At 45.3% G+C, this 20,753-nt stretch overlaps 1 protein-coding gene across 13 annotated transcripts in view; it reads left to right on the top strand.

Annotated features, from left to right (window-relative positions):
• The window catches only part of LOC103889500 (E3 ubiquitin-protein ligase HERC2), a 46,229-nt gene extending 26,549 nt beyond the window's left edge, over window positions 1-19,680 (top strand). For 8 of the 13 annotated variants that reach the window (XM_063716391.1, XM_063716387.1, XM_063716386.1 and 5 more), the window contains 7 exons: window positions 888-1,063; window positions 2,881-3,069; window positions 3,699-3,850; window positions 6,357-6,715; window positions 9,554-9,747; window positions 14,032-14,232; window positions 16,401-19,680. In XM_063716391.1, coding sequence (XP_063572461.1) covers window positions 1,028-1,063; window positions 2,881-3,069; window positions 3,699-3,850; window positions 6,357-6,715; window positions 9,554-9,747; window positions 14,032-14,232; window positions 16,401-16,739 — 1,470 coding nt within the window. In that variant the 5' untranslated portion in view covers window positions 888-1,027 and the 3' untranslated portion in view covers window positions 16,740-19,680. The remainder of the gene's footprint in view (window positions 1-887; window positions 1,064-2,880; window positions 3,070-3,698; window positions 3,851-6,356; window positions 6,716-9,553; window positions 9,748-14,031; window positions 14,233-16,400) is intronic. The other 5 variants (XM_063716393.1, XM_063716395.1, XM_063716396.1 and 2 more) reach the window with 5 other exon arrangements.
• The last annotated feature ends 1,073 nt before the right edge of the window (window positions 19,681-20,753 follow it).

Below are 20,753 nucleotides of genomic sequence, written 5' to 3'. Positions count from 1 at the left end.
ACAGCATTGAGTCAGATGAGACAGGTGTGGGAGGCCACTTGTTTGTGGAGAAGACTCGGATCAGTGAACACTGACTTCCTTGTCAGCACAGAACCAAGCTTGAAACATGCACTTTTAAATCAATACCAGAAAAGAACAATGAAAATAATGGCCTGCTTTGTTGGCCCTTCCTATGTACTGGGCTCTGTGCAGGGCGTGTCACCTGAGCTGTCACTCTGTTTAGTACCAGCTCCCCCCTTAACAGGTGTGGACACCGAGCTGGGGGAGGAGCAGGCGTGTGGGGCCCTGGGCCTAAACCTCCAGGACTGCTGGTCTTTACAGGTCAAGTACAAGTTGGATTTTGCCGGTTTTTTGGGAAAGTCTTAGGCATTCCAATATCATGCTTTGGTTTTTCTATTATTTGCAGTCTTTAATGATAATAGGGCTCTTCTGCCTTTAGAAGAATTAGAATTATGCAAATGAAAGTAGGTGTTCTCCAGAGTGGGCAACGTTTAGATGGAAATAAAGTTTTTGGTTTTAGATTTCAAGGCCAGCTTGAGATGCTGTGCTGGGTTCCCACAGAAGTGGTTCTGCCTTTCTCCGGGGGTCCTAGGCCTGTAGGGTGGTTTGGTTGTGCTAGTAATCTGTGTGGATTCAACTTACCTGTAGTATCATAAATGTATATATGCACAGTCAATGTTGTGTACATGTATACAGCAAATTTAGACATTTGTACAGTCAGTTTATATGCTGCATAAATATATAGCTGTATAGTATAACTGTATCATCGACATTGTCATTTGATGGGTCAAATGAGTCTATAGCAAAATAAAAAAAATAATTAAAGGCTAATTGTTACTTTAATTTTTCCCACCATTTCTGAATGTTTGTTTACTTTTCCTTTCTAGCTTTTGTGTGGCCCTCTGAGCCCCATTGAGAGTTTCCTGAGGTACCTCACCCTTCCACAAGACAACGAGCTTGCCATTGATCTGCGACAAATGGTGATTGTTGTCATGGCCCATTTAGACCGTCTGGCTACGCCCTGTAGATGCTTCCGCTGTGTAGCTCTCTGACGTCTCATAAGGTGTGTGTGCAAGAACCGTGTTCTCCATGTGTTTTGTAGCTAGTACCACTTCTAGGTTCTCATCCTGGGCCCATGTGGAGACTTGTTTTTTCTGGTATTGTTGGGGGGAGCTGGCTTATGGTTTTTAAACATGTTTGCTGTTGAAATTATTATCCGTGTAGAGAGTGAGTGATGAGCAAGCTGAGGCACACAGGCCTGGGGACCCAACCTGGGGGCCCGCATTCCAGGTTCAGGTGGCACAGCCCCAGAGAGCTCCCCTTTATCCACAGCCCCAGGCCCTCCCACCTGCAGGGGGTTCCACAGCCTTCTTTATACTCTGAACACGGGCTGTGTTAGTATGTAATGCTGGTTATAGCAGTGACAGTATAATTATATATTATATCTGTTATGTAATAGTAATGGTAATAGTAGTGATTTGCATGTGTGGAGCACCTGTAGGGTGCAAGCCTGCTGAGGACCTCATGCACGCTGTTGTATCTCATTATGTCAATGAGAAAACTGCCTTTGGGAATGGTAGTGAACTTTGCCAGTGTATAACAGTAATCCTAGTTTTGAATCCAGATTTTTCTAAGATTTTATTTCTAGTATGAAGAGTATTTATTTTGTTTTACAGTCATTAAAAAAAAAAAAGGAATACAGTCACATGGTTCAAAAATCAAACCTAGGCAGAGACACACTGTCGCTTCCCCGCCCACGCCTTCCAGCCATTTCCCACCTGCTGCCTCTGACTTTTCAGTCTCCTCTGTAACCTTGTTCTCTGGAATGAGTACGCTAGTGGTAGCATGTTGCATTACTTGTGTTGCTTGTTTTTTTTTACTAACCATATATACTGGAGTACTTTATCAGAGTGTCGCTCTTTGTTTTTATAAAGCAGCTTAGTCTTCAGTGTGTGGATGTGTCTTTTATGTATCTTTCTTTAGTGAGTCTCTTATTGGTGGACACTTGGGCTTATTGCCACAGTGTTGCTATACAAATAGTGCTGAGGGTCGGGTGTGGTGGCTCACGCCTGTAATCCCAGCACTTTGGGAGGCCGAGGTGGGCGGATCACCTGAGGTTGGGAGTTTGAGACCAGCCTGGCCAATTTGGAGAAACCCCGTCTCTACTAAAAAATACAAAAATTAGCCGGGCGTGGTGGCACATGCCTGTAATCCCAGCTACTCGGGAGGCTGAGGCAGAAGAATTGCTTGAACCCGGGAGGCAGAGGTTGCAGTGAGCCAAGATCGCGCCACCGCACTCCAGGCTGGGCAACAAGAGTGAAACTCCATCTCAAACAAAAACAACAAAAAACACAAATAGTACTGCAAGGCTTGACCTGGAACATGTGTCCTCCATGGGTGCATGCGTGTGTGCCTGTGCACATGCACAGGTGGGGATGCACCTAGTGTGGGCTGGTTGTCACCAGATTGCTCCTGTACAACTTGATTTCTCTCACCACCAATATGGCTGCTGGTCTCCCAGCCTTGTGTGTGGGCTTTTGGGATTTTGCCTGTTAAAGCACAAAATGGTGACCCTGATATAGTTTGAGCATTTTAAAATACATTAGTATTTAAGGGCCATTTATACTACTTTTTAATGGTCTCTGTTAAAGTGAAATGCAATGGAAACGGAAAAATAACCTGTTCAGTTGCTTCATCATACCTGTTAAATGAGGTAATACAGCATGGTACGAGCTATTTTGATGCTTTGAATCAGCATATTTTCTCTTTATTTGCTTTGTTTTTTAGCTTATAATATCTCAGTGCTACTCCCAGCATTTTTTTTTTTTTTTTTTTTTTTTTGCTGTTGTAAAAGAAAACATTTACTTTCTCATCTTGCAGGGATCATTGCAAGAGGTCATAGGTTGGGTGTTAATAGGATGGAAATACTATGCCAATGTGATTGGTCCAATCCAGTGCAAAGGCCTGGCCTACCTGGGAGTCACACAGATTGCCTGTGCAGAGAAGCGCTTCCTGATTCTGTCACGCAATGGCCGTGTGTACACACAGGCCTACAATAGTGACACACTGGTGAGTGTTCTGGGCACCGCCTGCAGTGTTCCCTTGTGGAGCAGGGTCTGAACTATAGATGCACAAGCTCTGGTGTTTCTTTAAGCCATTTGATTTCTGAAGATTGATAAGCTTCTGTTTACTGTATATTATGTTTAATGATCTCAGTTGTAATATTGTCAAGATTTGGGTTGTGAAGATTAGGAAGTCCTTACAGTGAAACTCATTGCTAATCATGAGATTCCCATTTGTAAACTCATTTCCACGTGTAAACTCATTTGACTTTGGGACCAGACAGGTGACAGATGAGGGAGATGGGCCTTATGGGGATAGTGGCAAATTGGGACGTGGCATGTTTTCATTAAAGCGAGGTATTCCTCCCTGTCGGCTGTGTGTCTCTGTGGCATGGGGCTAGCCTGTCCTGCCCCTGCATCGGCTCTGCTCTTGGCACAGAGCACTTGGAGGCTGCCCGCTGTTCTGTTGGTGCTGCGTGGGAAGGGCTGGAGAGCCGGCCCCATGGCCCCCAGGGACTTATGCCCCACTTCCAGTTAGAGCAGGCTTTGCTCAGGGATACATGATAACGGAGAGCTGCGCTGCTTTCATTTTCCTTGGACTGATGACTACTTTTCTTGGTATTTTTCCTTTTTTAGGTCCCACAGCTGGTCCAAGGCCTCGCCTCCAGAAACATTGTAAAAATTGCTGCCCATTCTGATGGTCACCATTACCTAGCCTTGGCTGCCACTGGAGAGGTGTACTCCTGGGGCTGTGGGGATGGCAGATGGCTGGGCCACAGGGACACTGTGTATGTATTGCTCATTTCTGTAGGGGACACACTCTTCTTTTATGTTGCTATATCCTAAACAGGATGGAGTGCAGAAGTGTGTCCAGGTGTTTTCCAGCTACCCTGACATGTAGCGCTGGGGTGGAGCAGGACACTACGATATGCCCCCTCCTTGGTGATGGCTTAGGAGCTCTGCCCATGCATGGAGGGCAACAGGAATTGGCCTTTCGGCTCTTCTCCACCCCGTGTAGCCTTGGCCAGCCTTTTATCTACTCAAACTGCATCGCCACTCTGGAGTTTGCCAAAACAAATCCTACACCACTGTTCCTTCATTCACAAACAGTTCACCCTGTCTCCCGTAGATAAGGTTGTCACCCTTTCCTTGAACCATAATATTATTTTTACAGGAACAAAAGTCAGCAGTTTCTTCCTAATATTATCCTATTCGGTGGAACCTTTTATTGTGAAAGAACAGAGATAAAACGAAGTTATTATAAATGCCAGGCTGTAAGAATTGGGAGGTCTGACAGCCCCATGGAGTGATGGGGAACCCTCTTGTACTTTGCTGTTGTGCGTGGAACTTTGGCATTAGGTTTAAATGAAGGACGTGTGTGCATACCAACTCAGCAAGCCCATGTCATGTGGGCCAGAGCCCTGAGCAGGGAGCAGGCAGTTGCAGAGCTTGAAATGAGCGAAGTCATGACTGCACTTGTGTCCCTTGAGAGGAGCCTGGGGGGCATGGCCCATGCACACCACAGGGTGGAGTTGAGGTCATCATTGCTGACAGCATCCGCTGGGAAGATCCCAAACTGGGAGAAAAGCAGAGTGATGCGCATTGTGTGGTACATGTATGCCAAGCTCAGAACAGCCCAACCCTGACAGTGTTGAAAGGGATTCAGACAAATGTAAAATGAGTGAAAAACAAAAGATTGATCTCCATGGAATTTATAGCTGTTACTCTCACACTGGATCCTAAAGGCTGGGATTGACATGGGGTACATGGGACTTGAAAGGTGTAGAGGTGCAGGACAGGGTGGTATATCTGCTTACTTCCTTTATGGTATTTATAACTGACTTTATATAAAATATTTCATAGTAAAACAATTCTCAGTGGAGAGTAAGTGCTGGGATGAGTAACTTAGGCCTTATTCTAGGACTTCAAGGAAGGAAGAGAGATGAGTGCAGATGGCAGAAGCTGGAGATAACCTTTTGGGGAAGTTGAAACTTAAGCTGAGTAAGGGAGAGTTTGTACTGAGTAGAGTCATTGGGCTGTCCCTGTGAGCGCCTGTGCCACTGTGTGTGTGTATTTTGCAAACTAGTAGGTCTCAAAGTGAGTAAACCATGTCGTTGGAGAGGCCTGGCTTCTATAGATTCTCAAGAAAATGTCATCCATCATAGGAACATATTCTGGATCCTAAGAATAGGGTATTTTGCTAACTTTGCAATTTCTTCAACTAGTAAGACTTCTCTACCCTAATCCCCACTGCCTCATACTTTTCATTTGTAAAGTATAGATTGCAGAGTGCTGGCTTCATTCCATCCCCATTCATTTAACAAATACATACAAATGTTAGTCAGCTTTATGAGGCTTCCATACAGCCAGATGACAGTTTCAGATGTAGAGTTGGGTGGTTTTGACAAGTGCACGCAGTTGGGTCACTGCCATCAAGACATGGGGCGCTCCCGTCACTTCCGGGGATTCGAGTCGATGCCCGTTCCTACCTCCAGTTCCTGACAACCTCTGATCTGCCCTCTGTTGTTACGATTTTGTCTTTTCCATAATTTAATATAAACAAAGCCATACAGTGTATGGTGTTTTGTTTCTGGCGTCTTTCACTTAGCATGATGTCTTGAGATGCAGCCATGTTGTTTGGTGTGTGGGTAAGTCATTCCTTCTGTTGCAGATGGACCGTGGTTTTGGGCCATTGTGAATAAAGCTGCAATGGACTTTATTGTACAAGCCTTTTTTTTTTTTTTTTTTTTTTTGAGATGGAGTTTTGCTCTTGTTGCCCAAGTTGGAGTGCAATGGCATGATCTCAGCTCACTGCAACCTCCACCTCCTGGATTCAAGCGATTCTCCTGCCTCAGCCTTCCAAGTAGCTGGGATTACAGGCACCCGCTACCATGCCCAACTAATTTTGTATTTTTAGTAGAGATGGGGTTTCACCATGTTAACCAGGCTGGTCTCAAACTCCTGACCTCAGGTGATCCGCCCACCTCGGCCACCCAAAGTGCTAGGATTATAGGCGTGAGCCACCATGCCTGGCCTATTGTACAAGTCTTTAACAAACACTGTTTTTATATTTCTACTGGATACCATGCTTGGCATCAGGTTCCAACTGAACAAAAAGTCATGGATGTGTTAGGTGTTTGAATTCTGTCTTTCTTATTTTATTAGGTACCTAGAAGGTGAAACTGGCCTGATGCTGTGATGGTCTAAATTTGGATAGTGAATTTCCTTTGCTAACACTAATAAGAAATAACACCAAGAAGAAAGGCGTTCATGTTTGTTCCCTTCCTCCCCAAGGCCTCTGGAGGAGCCTAAGGTGATCTCCGCCTTCTCTGGAAAGCAGGCCGGGAAGCACGTGGTGCACATCGCTTGTCGGAAGCACTTACAGCGCAGCCGTCACTGCCGAGGGGGAGCTGCACACCTGGGGCCATGGGAACTATGGCCGGCTGGGCCACAGTACATCTGGTCTGCATCAGTGGGAGCATGCAGCAGGAGGTGGCCTCTTACAGGACTTAATAAACGGCCGTCCTATCTGTTTGAAGGCTCCAGTGAGGACGAGGCCATTCCGATGCTGGTAGCTGGGCTTAAAGGACTGAAGGTCATCGATGTGGCGTGTGGGAGTGGGGACGCTCAAACCCTGGCTGTCACTGAGAACGGTACGTAGAGCTCTCGCCACCCTCGACAGGCCCTCGAGGACATGCATGGCAGCTTCCCTGGAGGAAGCCGCCCACCCTGTCGTCCAGTGGGTGTGGGGCTCAGTGTCATTGGTGGAGAGGCCCCGGTGGTTACTGGGCTTGTTTGCCTGGGGCCTGTCAGATGGTTCGCAGCTGCCACCATCTCTATGTGAGCATTTTATCAACTATGCTGATACATGCAGTTGGGAACACATACAGTGGTACGGTTGACCAGCAGTCCGCACGGTGGCAACAGAAGCAGCAGGCAAATGGGAGGGTGGTCTGCAAGCGTCTGCAGTGTGCCGGGCCCCAGTTATGTGTTACGGAGGCAGTGGGCCTTTGGTTCTGTGAAGCAGTGAACATTGAGCCCAGGCTAGTAAGAGTCAGGACTTTGTTTTTCATGGAATGAAAACAAAAAGAAAACTCAGCTTTCCCTGTCTTTATTGTTTCTATATCAACCTCAAGTGTCATCTAGATTTCATTTGCTCAGTAGCCACCCTTGTAGTGTTAACTATGCACATGGGTGGTCTAGATTAGTGTGCATTTTTCATTATATTATTTTCAGTCATTTAAAATTTTTCATTAAAATGCAGAGTTGTTGTTATTTAAATGCATTTGTATTTTTTATGGCAAGTGTGGTCTTGGGGAGATGGTGACTATGGGAAATTGGGCAGAGGTGGTAGTGATGGCTGCAAAACCCCAAAGCTGATTGAAAAGCTTCAAGACTTGGATGTGGTCAAAGTCCGCTGTGGAAGTCAGTTTTCCATTGCTTTGATGAAAAGTGGCCAAGTTTATTCATGGGGAAAAGGTGACAACCAGAGACTTGGACACAGAACAGAGGAATATGTTCGTTATCCAAAACTCTTAGAAGGCTTGCAAGGTGAGTGCAAATGTAAACTTTTAAAACCCTTCAGGACAGTTTCTTTAGTAATGTTTTAAAGTTTGCAGGTTTAATGTTCTTAACCTCACATTCCATGAATGGACTGTCATTAGAAACTTTTACTGCCAGCTTGGTGTAGGTATTGATACTAAGAGGAAAGTGGGTGTGTCTCTATTAAAAAATGACTTTGAGTTACTCTTACCAAATTTAATTTAAACCCATTGAGTTTTACAAACATTGGCACTTTCTGTGGCAGGCACGCATTCCTCACTCAGCAGGCTGGACTCAGTAAGGGTTCCTTCTGTGTGGTGAGGTCACCTGTACTTGTACTGCAGGCACACTGAGGACCGTGAGTGTGCATTGTGCTGTGGGGCCACATTGGGAGGTGGGATTGGGTCCACCTGGGTCGCTCTCATGTGAACTCATCCTTGATGGGTGATTCCTGCTTGCTCAGTTGCAAAGGTGTCCAGCATGCATTGTAGTTGGAGGGAACAGATGGAAGCCAAGGTATGTAGATATGAGTGCCAGCGCCTTCAATGTGGGCTGCCAGCGCGGGCAGAGATGATGGGAGCCTCCACAAGAAGACCCTGAGATTCTTCTGTGGTGTTCTTACTAGGGATGTTATGCTGCAGGAAGTTGGGGTGGGGGCCATCAAAACTATGATGATGGAGGGATTTTTCTAAGGTAAAACTGGACTTTTCCGTACCATCTGGCCTAGTGGTTGGGAGATAGTCTTCATCCTAGTCGAGAACTGGCGAAGGGCAGGCAAGTTGACAAGAAAGTAGGGAAGAAGGGAAAAGGCAGTGAGAGGTAGGTACATCAGATCGACTCTTTAGGGTTCTCTCAGGGTGGGCAGCCTTTTTCTTAAAGGGCCAGATTGTATTTGAAGCAGGTGGACCTGACTGTGTTCCAACACCAGTGTCTTCACGGAAGCAGGCTTTGGGCTGCGTTCTATGGGGGGCTGTAGTTCGTTATGTCCTGGTTACTATATACATTCTTTGTGTGTTTGCTTCTTTACCAAGTGTGTTTGGAAGTGGGACTTTTAACTAAGACTTGCCAGTTCCTTTCTCCATTAGTTTTATTTTGAAGCATGTTAATATCTTGATGTCTAAGAGTTTTGTGTGCCCATATGGTATTTATTATTTTCTAGGCTTCTGAGATAAGTTGCAGAGTAAGAAGTTTACTGTGTCATTGAATGGTATTTGAATTTCACTTGCCTTCTTGTTTATATTCACCTCCATTAGTATAGGAAAGCTATGACAATTATTAGATACAGAAATCGTTTACTTTGAGGGTATTTAAATTACTGTTGAAAACACCTTTTGTTGTTGCTGATGTTAACTTATGGTAAGCTCCTAGGATAGAATTGTTCCCCTTACTGCAGTGTGTTTTTTCAGCTGAATTATTTTATATGTTGACATTTCTGTGAAACACCCTTTGTGTTGGTCATGTTAGATTTACCAGGAAAGAAAAATAGAATATTTTGCTGAGTGTTTAAATAGAAACAACGTTTTAAATAGTGATATCTCCTAACTCTGAGAGAACAATAGATTTCTTCTTAGGAAGCCTTCCTCAGTGAAGAGTGTGCTGTGCATTGTTGTATCTGGGATGGGAGAATGTGATCTAATGGTTAATTAAAAGCACCTTGTTTCTTTCGGAATGAAAATCTGAATGAGGAGGAGAAAAAAGAACAGATCCATTTCGTATCCCAGCATTATGATGTTTGTAGGCTGTGGGTCCTAACAAATTGTAGCTGACAAAATACAGGAGTTTTAATAACACACCCAAAGCAAATGATTGTGCTTAATATTAAAGCAACAGATTATCCTCAAGAAGTTAATATTAAAAGCTTTCTGACCTGAATGGCCTAGTGGGAATATCTTTCTAGGCCATTCAGGTCATAGGCTTGAAGCTGCATCTGCATCCCTCTTTCCTTGTAGGGAAGAAGGTGATTGATGTGGCTGCAGGCTCCACCCACTGCCTGGCTCTGACTGAGGACAGCGAGGTCCACAGCTGGAGGAGCAACGACCAGTGCCAGCACTTTGACACCTTGCGCGTGACCAAGCCAGAACCTGCAGCATTGCCAGGACTCGACGCCAAACACATAGTGGGAGTTACCTGTGGGCCTGCCCAGGTACTGAATATAGAGCTTGATTTGGTATTTTGGAGGATTTTGGTTTCCAGTTGTTCATTACCAGTATATAGGAAATACCACTGAGTTTTGTTTGTTGTTCTTGTGTCCTGCAGTAGTGCTAAACTCATTTATTATGAGCTTCATTGTAGTTTCCTTGGGTTTTCTTCATGGACAATTAAATGCTATCTGTATAGAGGGGCAGTTTCATTTCTTCCTTTCCAGTCTGCTTGCCTTTTATGTATTTTTCCCGGCCTGATTGCCCTGGCCAGGACTTGCAGTGTGAAGCTGAGTAGGAGAGGTGATAGTGGGTGCCCTGCCTTGCTCCTGACTGTAGGGGAAAGCAGTTCAGTCTTTCACCATCAACTGTGATGTTAGCTGCGCATATTTATATAGGTGCCTTATTACCAGATTAAGGCAGTTTCTTTAATTCCCCCCCAATTTTTTTTTTTTTTTTTTTTTTTTTGAGACGGAGTCTCGCTCTATGCCCAGGCTGGCGTGCGCTGGCGTGATCTCGGCTCACTGCAAACTCCGCCTCCTGGGTTCACGCCATTCTCCTGCCTCAGCCTCCCGAGTAGCTGGGACTACAGGCACCTGCCACCGTGCTCAGCTACCTTTCTGTATTTTTAGTAGAGACGGGGTTTCACCGTGTTAGCCAGGATGCTCTCGATCTCCTGACCTTGTGATCTGCCTGCCTCGGCCTCCCAAAGTGCTGAGATTACAGGTGTGAGCCACCATGCCCGGCCTTAATTCCCCCTTTTAGAAGCTTTTGAAAAATCCTGAATGGGTGTTAAAATTTGTTAAATGCTTTCAATCCAAATGAAATGGTCATGCAGTTTTCCTTCTTTAGTGTGTTAGTGTGGTGTATTACATTGATGATTTTTACTTTCTTTTTCTTAAACTTTTTTTTTTTCTTTTTTAGAGATGGAGTTTCACTATGTTGCCCAGGCTGGTCTTGAAATCCTGAGCTCAAGTGATCTGCCTGCCTTGGCCTCCCAAAGTGCTGGGATTACAGGTGTGAGACACTATACCAGCCTGATTTTTAAATACTGACCAAGCCTTGTGTTACTGGGATAGGGATCACTTGGCCACAATTTACTACTCTATTTTTTTTGTTTTGAGACAGAATCTCACCCAGGCTGGAGTGCATTGGTGCAATCTCAGCTCTCTGCAACCTCTGCATCCTGGGTTCAAGCAATTCTCCTGCCTCAGCTTCCTGAGTAGCTGGGATTAGAGGTGTGCACCATCACACCTGGCTAATTTTGTTTGTTTGTTTGTTTGTTTGTTTGTTTTTAATAGAGATGGGGTTTCACCATGTTGGCCAGCCTGGTCTCCAACTCCTGACCTCAAGTGATCCACCCTCCTTGGCATCCCAAATTCCTATGATTATAGGCGTGAGCCACCGCGCCCAGCCCTATTCTGTTTCTGTATTACTAAATTTGACTTGGTAACACGTTTTTGAGGATTTTTCTGTTGATGCTCATCAGGGATGTTGGTTTGCAGTTTTCTTTCTTTGTATTATACTATCTCGTCTGACTTTCTGTCAGGGGAAAGCTGACCTTATACAAAGTATTGGCATGTGTTCCCTCCTTTTCCATTTTCTATAAGGGATTGTGTAGAATTAGTGTTACTTCTTCTTTAAATGTTTTTGAATCCATCTGAACCTGAGATTTCTTTCTAAAAGATTATACGCCGGGCGCGGTGGCTCACGCCTATAATCCCAGCACGTTGGGAGGCCAAGGCAGGTGGATCACCAGAGGTCAGGAGTTTGAGACCAGCCTGGCTAACATGTTGAAACCTCGTTTCTACTAAAAATACAAAAAATTAGTCGAGCTTGGTGGCGTGTGCCTGTAATCCCAGCTACTCAGGAGGCTGAGGCAGGAGAATCACTTGAACCTGGGAGGCGGAGATTGCAGAGAGCTGAGATTGCACCAATGCACTCCAGCCTGGGTGACAGAGTGAGACTCCGGCTCAAAAAAAAAAAGAAAAGATTTTGCAAATTCAATTTATTTAACAGGTATAGAACTATTGAGGTGACCTGTTTGTTTCTAGGAGGATTTTCCTGGTTTGTGGCACTCAGACATTGCTTTATTTCATCTAAGTTGTCTGATTTTTACATGTCAAGTTTTCCTTAGCATTCTCTTGCTAATCATCTGAATTCTGTGGGGCCTGCAGTGATGTCCCTTCATTCATTCCTGATACTGATAATTTGTGTCTTTTCTGTTTTTTTCTTTGTCAGTTTTGCTAGAGTTTTTCAATTTTGTTGATCTTTTCAAAGAACAATCTGTAAGTTTCATTAATTTTTGGCTTGTTTTTTTGCTTTCAATCTCATTGGTTTTCTGCTTTTATCTTGTCATTTGTCCCTTTGGCTTGTTTTGTGTTCACTTTGCTCTTTTTTAGTTTCTTAAGGTGGAAAGTTAGATTGCTGATTTAGACCTATCTTTTTTGTAATATATAATGATTTGATGCTATAAATTTTCCTCTAAGCAGTGCTTTAATTAAACCCACAAATTTTGATGCGTTTTCATTTATGTTCAAAGTATTTTCTAATTTCTTTTGAGAATTGTTCTTTGACCCATGGATTATTATCATTATTATTATTTTTCTTCAATACAGAGTTTCACTGTTGTTGCCCAGGCTGGAGTGCAATGGCATGATCTCGGCTCACTGCAATCTCTGTCTCCTGGGTTCAAGTGATTCTCCTGCCTCAGCCTCCTGATTAGGTGGGACTACAGGCACCCGCCACCATGCCTGGCTAATTGTTTTGTATTTTCAGTAGAGATGGGGTTTCTCCATGTTGGCCAGGCTGATCTTCAACTCCTGGCCTCAGGTGATCCCCCCAACTTGGCCTCCCACAGTGTTGGGATTACACGCATGAGCCACTGCGCCTGGCCTGACACATGGATTATTAAGTATGTTGTTTTATTTTGAAGTGTTTGCAGATTGTTCTATTAATGATTTCTAGTTTAATACCATTGTGATTGGAGAACAAACTGCATATGATTTCATTTCTTTTAAATTTGTTAAGACTTATGTGTCAGGATATGTTCTCTCTTAGTGAACATTCTGTATGTGCTTAAAAAGTACATGTATGGTCTGTGTATGTATGGTCTGTATATACATATATGTATACATATATGTATACATATACGTATAAAAAGTATATGTGTGGTCTGTTTGTGCTTAAAAAGTATGTGTATGGTCCAGCACTTTGGGAGGCCGAGGCGGGCAGATCACGAGGTCAGGAGATCGAGACCATCCTGGCTAACACGGTGAAACTCCGTCTCTACTAAAAATACAAAAAAAATTACCTGGGCGTGATGGCGGGCGCCTGTAGTCCCAGCTACTTGGGAGGCTGAGGCAGGAGAATGGCTTGAGCCCGGGAGGCGGAGCTTGCAGTGAACTGAGATCGCGCGACTGCACTCCAGCCTGGGCGACAGAGCTAGACTCCATCTCAAATAAAATAAAATAAAATAAAAGTATATGTAAAGTATATGTATGGCCGGGCACGGTGGCTCACGCCTGTAATCCCAGCGCTTTGGGAGGCTGAGGCAGGTGGATCACGAGGTCAGGAGATCAAGATCATCCTGGCTAACATGGTGAAACCCCGTCTCTACTAAAAATACAAAAAAAAATTAGCCAGGCATGGTGGCGAGCACCTGTAGTCCCAGCTACTCAGGAGGCTGAGGTAGGAGGATGGCGTGAACCCGGGAGGCAGAGCTTGCAGTGGGCTGAGATTGCACCACTGCACTCTAGCCTGGACAACAGAGTGAGACTCTGTCTCAAAAAAGGAAAAAAGTATATGTATTTTGCTGTTGTTGGGTGAAGTGTTCTATAAATTAGATCCAGTTTATTGATGGTGTTCTACAGTTCTCCTAGATTTTTGCCGATTACTTGTTCTCTCACTATGAAAGGGAGTGTGTGTGTTATATGTGTCTTAACAATTCATTGTCCAGTTAGAGTTGCTGTTATACCACTTCAAGTGGATGGAGAGCCTCACTGCCATCCATTAATGTGCATTAATCATTTTGAGAGTGAAAAAATTTTTTTAAATGTTTTTACTTTTTTAGGTATGGCCAAGTGAGATGGGGCTAGTGAAATGGGCGCGAAAATTGGAAGCTGATAGTGTGTGAGCTAGACACCCATGAATGCTTTTTGACTGGGCAGTTAGAGGGATGATAGGTAATAACATAAGGCAGCTCCATCACACACGCTGGTGGCTCCTGTGGAACAGACCAGCAGCTGCATCTGGAGATTCATTTTAGATTGTTGCGTGTTTCCTCTTAGAGCTGTGCTTGGTCATCGTGTTCTGAGTGGTCCATTGGCCTCCGTGTCCCTTTGGGGGTGGACATTTGCTCAGTGACTTTTCAGCAGCTGGATCTCCTGCTGCAGCAGGTGAGTGAGGGGATGGACGGCTCTGCGGACTGGCCGCCGCCCCATGAGAAAGAGTGCATGGCCGTGGCAACGCTGAATCTTCCACGACTTCAGGTATTTGTGATTTCCCTTCCTCTTGCTCCTTTTATAAGTTTCTTAGCAATTTGTAAGAAGGTTTATGTATTTTGAAGGCCTGTTGGGTGAAGTATTTTAAAGTAAGATTGTAATGCACTAATAATGGACGCAAGGCTTAAAAAACTTGATCTGTTTATTTTATGTTTGTCCTGGAAGTCAGCCTCGGCATGCAGGAAGAGTGTGTATGGATTGTGTTATTTTTGCTAGAATCATTAGTTTGTTGGCATTGTTACTGTTTTACTGTTGTTGCTTGTGGAGAAATGACTGGGTGAGATCACAGGTGATGGAGAGAGACAGCGCTCAGCTGAGACACCAGTGCTGGCCTGTCTCTCCTCTGTACTGTGAAAACCCTGCACCAAGAGGGTCCGGTCTTTGGTTTCCCTGGGCCACACTGGAAGAAGAATTGTCTTGGGCTACACATAAAATACACTAACGATAGCTGATGAGCTTAGAAAAAAAATCCCAAAAATATCTCATGATGTTTTAAGAAATTTTACTTTGGGCTGCATTCAAAGCCGTCCTGGGCCCCGTGCTGCCCTCAGGCCATGGGTTGGACAAGCTTGATCTACTCAGTAAGCTCGGCTCCCAAAGCAATACCTTCCTTTCCTCACCATGAAGGTTATGGTTACGGTCAAAATAAAAGCTGCAAAAGTCTTCCTCCCTGGCAAAACGAAAGCTGAAGTGTTTGATCATCATCTTTTGTCTTTGTAATAAAACCCTCTAACTTAATGACAGGAACCACAGTTTTCTCGACATAGTAATTTTTCCCTTTTATTACAGTGGTTTCTGTGTAACAACCCGTCATGTCCCTCTTCCAGCCCCTCCCCTTTTTGCCCTGCTTCTAGAATGTACAGAACTGAGTGTAGTGTTTAGTTGCAGTAATGAACTGAGCAGAGGTCTGAAGTGTGCTTCTCTAGTCCTCTGTAGCACGCGTTTATCACCATACCTGTGGCATCCTGGCATTTGCGTGGGTGCACCCCAGGTGTTTGCTGCCCCTCCTGGTTTTCAGTGATGTTTCTGTTCTGGTCGGTGCTGTGGGGCGTGGCCTCGTGTATGTCTTAGGCTGTCGAGGTGTCCCAGCATATGGTTTTGCATTTGCCTCTCCGGGGTCCTGAGGGTTCTGTAGGTTTCACAGACTCTAGGTGAGTGTCGGTGGTCATTTCCTGACCTGTGATATCTATACCTAGATGAGTGGTGTGCTTTTGATTTCACTTCTACTCCCAGGGCAGGGCCGGGTCTCTCATTTCTCGTGGGGCCTCTTGCTACCCAGAGCCTGGGACGGGCAGTGTGTTGCCCCCTGGCTGTGGTTGGCTGGCAGGCAGGTGATCCTGAGTGGCTCCCAGCCTTCTGCAGGAAGCTCGGGTTCAGTGGGTCGTTCTGTGCCTTCCCGTGTGGGAGGTTGTGCTGAAGCCTGGCGGCTTGGCTCTGCTTTCAGAGCCCGGAACCTCTTGATTCCTGCTGTGTGTGCCCATGTGAATTTCGGTTTTGCACTTGAGGAGTTTCCTTGTGTACTCTCAGCTCCACAATCTAATTTTTAGCAGCTTTTTTTTTTTTTTAAGACAGAGTGTCACTTTGTCACCCTAGTTGGAATGCAGTGGTGCAGTCTTGGCCTGCCAGGTTCAAGTGATTCTCCTGCCTCAGCCTCCCAAGTAGCTGGGACTACAGGTGTGTACCATCACACCTGGCTGATTTTTTTATAGAGATGGGGTTTCATCATGTTGGCCAGGCTGGTCTTGAACTCCTGATCTCAAGTAATCTTCCCACCTTGGCCTCCCAAAGTGCTGGGATTACAGGCATGAGCCACCGCCTGTGGCAGCTTTTGTGGTTACATTGTAGCCATTATTTGTGTTTGGTGCAGATGGTTGGGGTGGGGTGGAGGTTGCTGTTGCTAGTTGTTTAGCTCTTCTGCTGATCTTGAGCTTTTCCATGTATGTGTTCATAGTGGGGTTACAAAAATTCCCCTAGAAAATACTTCAACTATTGTGGGTAAGAGTTTTTTTAGTCCAGTTTTTAAAAATACATAAGCTGAGAAGTTATTTTGTCTATTTAAATAATACTTCAAATTGAGTTTTATTCGGTGTTTAATAAGACTTTGAAATTCACTCATTTTTAGGGGTTCTAAGTGAAAATTGTTTTTCTCCTTTCAGTTGCATGCTGCCATTAGTCACCAGGTTCATCCGGAATTCCTTGGTTTAGGTCTGGGCAGCGTCCTCCTGAACAGCCTGAAGCAGACGGTGGTGACCCTGGCCAGCAGCACAGGCATGCTGAGCACCGTGCATTCAGCCTCCCAGGCCATGCTGCAGAGCGGCTGGTCCGTGCTGCTGCCCACTGCCGAGAAGCAGGCCCGGGCGCTCTCTGCTCTCCTGCCCTGCGCAGGTGGGCTCGGGGAAGGAACAGGAGACGGCATGGGTCAGGGTGCTGGGAGGGGATGGCGTTTCACTCAAATTGGCACACACTTTCTAGTTCAGTTTCAGGCAATGAAGTGAACATAAGTCCAGGTCGTCGATTCATGATTGATCTTCTGGTGGGCAGCTTGATGGCTGCTGGAGGGTTGGAGTCAGCCTTACACGCAGCCATTACTGCGGAGATCCAGGTATGGCCTTGGAGGCACACGTGACCTGGTGGTGCGCTGAGATCGGAAATACCACACTCACACATGTGAAGAATAACTGAAAACAGTAAAACACTCAACTTTTATCATATCCAAGTATTTTCTTAAATTAAAATTCTTTTATGTGCTAATTTTAAAAATTATTGAGATGATTTAATTGTGATAAAATACTGCATGTTGCCTGTTTCAGTGAAGTTAACAGATAACCTGTTACTCAGGTAGACCATTCCCGTCACCCGGAAAGATCCCTGTGCCCTTGGCACTTGCAGCCAGGATACGCCCCTGCCCTCAGATTAGATGCGTTTCGCCTGCTCTGAGTGTCGCAGCAATATAACTGTATAGTATGCACTCTTTCCTGCCTGGCCTTGGAGAATGATTTTCAGATTCACTCACTGATGTGTCTATTGTGACTTCGTTTTTATTATTGGGAAGTTTTCCATTTTCTGGGTGTAGTACTCTTTGTTAGTTCATTCTCCTATTGAAGGACATTAAATTGTTTTTGGTTTTTGTTTTCTTTTTTTTTTTTTTTTTTTTTGAGACAGGGTCTTGCTCTGTCACCCAGGCTGTATACAGTGACCTGATGTTGGCTCACTGCAGCCTTGTCCTCCTAGGCTCACAGGATCCTCCCACCTCAGCCTCCTGTGTTGCAGGGACCACAGGCATGTCACCATGCCGGGCTAGTTTTTTGATTTTTTTTTGTAGAGACAAGGTGTTACTGTGTTTCACAGGCTGGTCTCCAACTCCTGGGCTCGGGATCCCCCCACCTTGGCCTCCCAAAGTGTTGGGATTACAAGCGTGAGCCACCACGTCCAGGCTTTCTTGTTTTTGGCCGTGTAGAGCTGCCACGATTGTGCTGTGAACAAGTACTTTAGTGAACATATGTCCTCCCTTTGGGTAAACACTTGGAGTGGAATTTGTTAGGTTCTGGGGTCAGTGTGTGTTCATAGTTTCCCAAAGTGGCTCTGCCATTTACATTTGAGCCAGGACTTCTGTGTGTGAGAATTCTAGCTCCTTCTTGTCCTTGCAGAGCAGCTGGATGCTGCATGTGTGGGGCAGATCACATTGGGTTTTGTGAGAGCCAGTATGCAGGGTTAAGGATTTTAGGGACTTCACAGAAGGAGGCTGGAGAGCATCAGCAGAGGCAGCCTGGACCTTGGATCTGTAAACAGAAGACACTGTTTGAAACTGCACAACTGAGTTGGGGTTTCCAACAGGGCAGGTGGAGGCCTGTGGGTAGGTGTGTGCGGCAGCCACAGAGGCTGGGATAGCTTGGCATTGGGGTCAGGGCTCAGCCAGCCTGTGTGTCTTCACACCTGCTAATGAGATCACTTGTAAACAATTTCTGTTTATGAATTACAGGATATTGAAGCCAAGAAAGAAGCACAGAAGGAAAAAGAAATTGATGAACAGGAAGCAAATGCCTCAGCATTTCATAGAAGCAGGACTCCATTGGATAAAGACCTTATTAATACGGGGATCTGTGAGTCTTCTGGCAAACATTGTTTGCCTCTGGTTCAGCTCATACAACAGCATCTTAGGTAAATCGTATTAGCTGTATTGTATTGTGTTTTATTTATTTACTTTTTTTTGTATTTTTGAGACAGAGTTTCGCTCTTGTTGCCCAGGCCAGAGTGCGGTGGCGCAATCTTGACTCACCGCAACCTCCGCCTCCCAGGTTCAAGTAATTCTCCTGCCTCAGCCTCTCGAGCAGCTGGGATTACTGGCGTGCGCCGCCACGCCCCACTAATTTTGTAGTTTTAGTAGAGATGGGGTTTCTTCATGTTGGTCAGGCTGGTCTTGAACTCCCGACCTCAGGTGATCCACCCACCTTGGCCTCCCAAAATGTTCGGATTATAGGCATTAGCCACCACGCCTGGCCTCTTTATTTTACTTACTAACTTTTTTTTTTTTTTTTTTTTGTGACGGAGTCTCTCTCTATCGTCCAGGCTGGAGTGCAGTGTCAACGATCTTGGCTCACTGCAACCTCCACCTCCTGGGTTCAAGCTATTCTCCTGCCTCAGCCTCCCGAGTAGCTGGGACTAGAGGTGTCTGCAAACACACCTGCCTGATTTTTGTGTTTTTAGTAGAGATGGGGTTTTACCATATTGGTCAGGCTGGTCTCAAACTCCTGACCTCAGGTGATCCACCTGCCTTGGCCTCTCCAGATGTTGGGATTACAGGCGTTAGCCACTGTGCCTGGCCTGTATTGAATTTTAATAGGTGATTATTGGTTTTCATATTAAGATAGTGAAATCCAGCACGAGGATCTCAAAACTTTGTTTGATGATTGAAGGAATATTCTGAAAATTACCTAGTATAGATTTTAGGGTAAAGAGCAGACCCTTTTAAATATAGGTGAGAGGAGAAGTTGGAGGGCATGATGATGTTCAAAAGTTTTTCCAGAAGAGAAATTGGGTGTGCAGTAAACCTGTAAAAAGATTCTTGCTAATAAGCAGGTGGATGTAAATGAAAATCATCATGGAAGGTTATTTTTAAAACTGGTTGTATCATTGCCTCACTTCATATATTACAGAGTTATACATACTACTTTGTAAGATAACTTTTCTTTTCAAAACCAAAGTCAATGTGAAAGAATGGTGAGCATTGTTTTGGAAGGCCCGACTAGGAGGAGGTGGGAAGAAGTCAGACTCAGCCTGTGAACAGAGACTAACTTTGGCAGAAGCCAAAACAGTCAGACAGTGTTGTCTAAAATGATCATTCAAGAAGAGCGAAAAAACAAGGTGATTTGTGAAAGAGATTTATTAGAAAATGAAACACATTTGTACCTCTGTTTAATAAAAATCTGCTTTTTGTCACATCATGCTCCTGGTTTTTTGTTTCTACACATATAGAAAGCAGAGCCCTGGCAGGTTGGATCAGGCAGCTGAGCACAGAGCAGGGAGCCCTGGGCAGTGGCCGCAGCTCTCAGCTGGCCTGTTCATGGGGGGCATGGTGCATCTGCGGCGTGGGGTGGGCCTGCGGCGTGCGGGGGGCCTGCGGCGTGGGGTGCGTTTGCGGCGTGGGGTGGGCCTGTGTCGTGGGGTGGGCCTGTGTCGTGGGGTGGGCCTGTGGTGTGGGGTGGGCCTGCGGCGTGCGGCGGGCCTGTGTCATGGGGTGCATCTGCAGTGTGCGGTGGGCCTGCGGCGTGCGGTGGGCCTGCGGCGTGCGGTGGGCCTGCTGTCCACAGCCAGAAAAACTAACTTAGTGGACACACAGTGAAATTTTGAAACAGGAAGTTTTAGAGCTAGTTTCTATCATAGAGTTTAGCAAATGCTATTTTGCAAAATATTTTTCTGGTGTTTTGTTTTTCTAATCTGATAATGCATATTTCACACATTCTGGCCTTTAAGCAATGGAAATTAGAGAACTAAACTTAATAGTTTGTGTTAATGGAAAGAGCTGCAGATTTGTTCTCAGAAAATTTCAGTTGCAACAGCTTGTTCACATAGGTGAACTTCTAACACAGTAACTATAGGAGTAAGAATAAAAGCTGTGTTTACTTTCACAGAGTTCAGAAGACATGAGAAAATGGATGTTAAAAACCTTGTAATTAAAGTGTAAAGTTACGTGCAAAGTTTTAAAGTGAGCATTTTCCAGGAAGAGGTGATTTTCTAAGTTCTTGAATGCCTCTCCCTTTTGTGAGGAGGCTGCGTCGTGGGCTGTTGGTGTCTTTGGCAGGGGGTGAGTGCAGGGTTCCTGTTGTGGGTCCTTTGTTCTCACGAGGGCAGCGCCCGTTTCCCATCTCCTGCTTGCCCAGACTGTTCCCGTGCGCAGAGAGACTGGCCTGTTTCAGCTGCAGCGGTGTAGCCTGCATTGGCTAGTCTGGCCGGCACTCACACCGTTTGCTGATCAGCACTTGAAGTGTGTCCGTCGTAGCTGAGACACTGAA

This window comes from Pongo abelii, chromosome 16, assembly GCF_028885655.2.
Source record: "Pongo abelii isolate AG06213 chromosome 16, NHGRI_mPonAbe1-v2.0_pri, whole genome shotgun sequence".
Lineage (NCBI taxonomy): Eukaryota > Metazoa > Chordata > Mammalia > Primates > Hominidae > Pongo > Pongo abelii.
The sequence above is the reverse complement of the archived record's forward strand: the minus strand, read 5'-3'. Positions and strand labels throughout refer to the sequence as shown.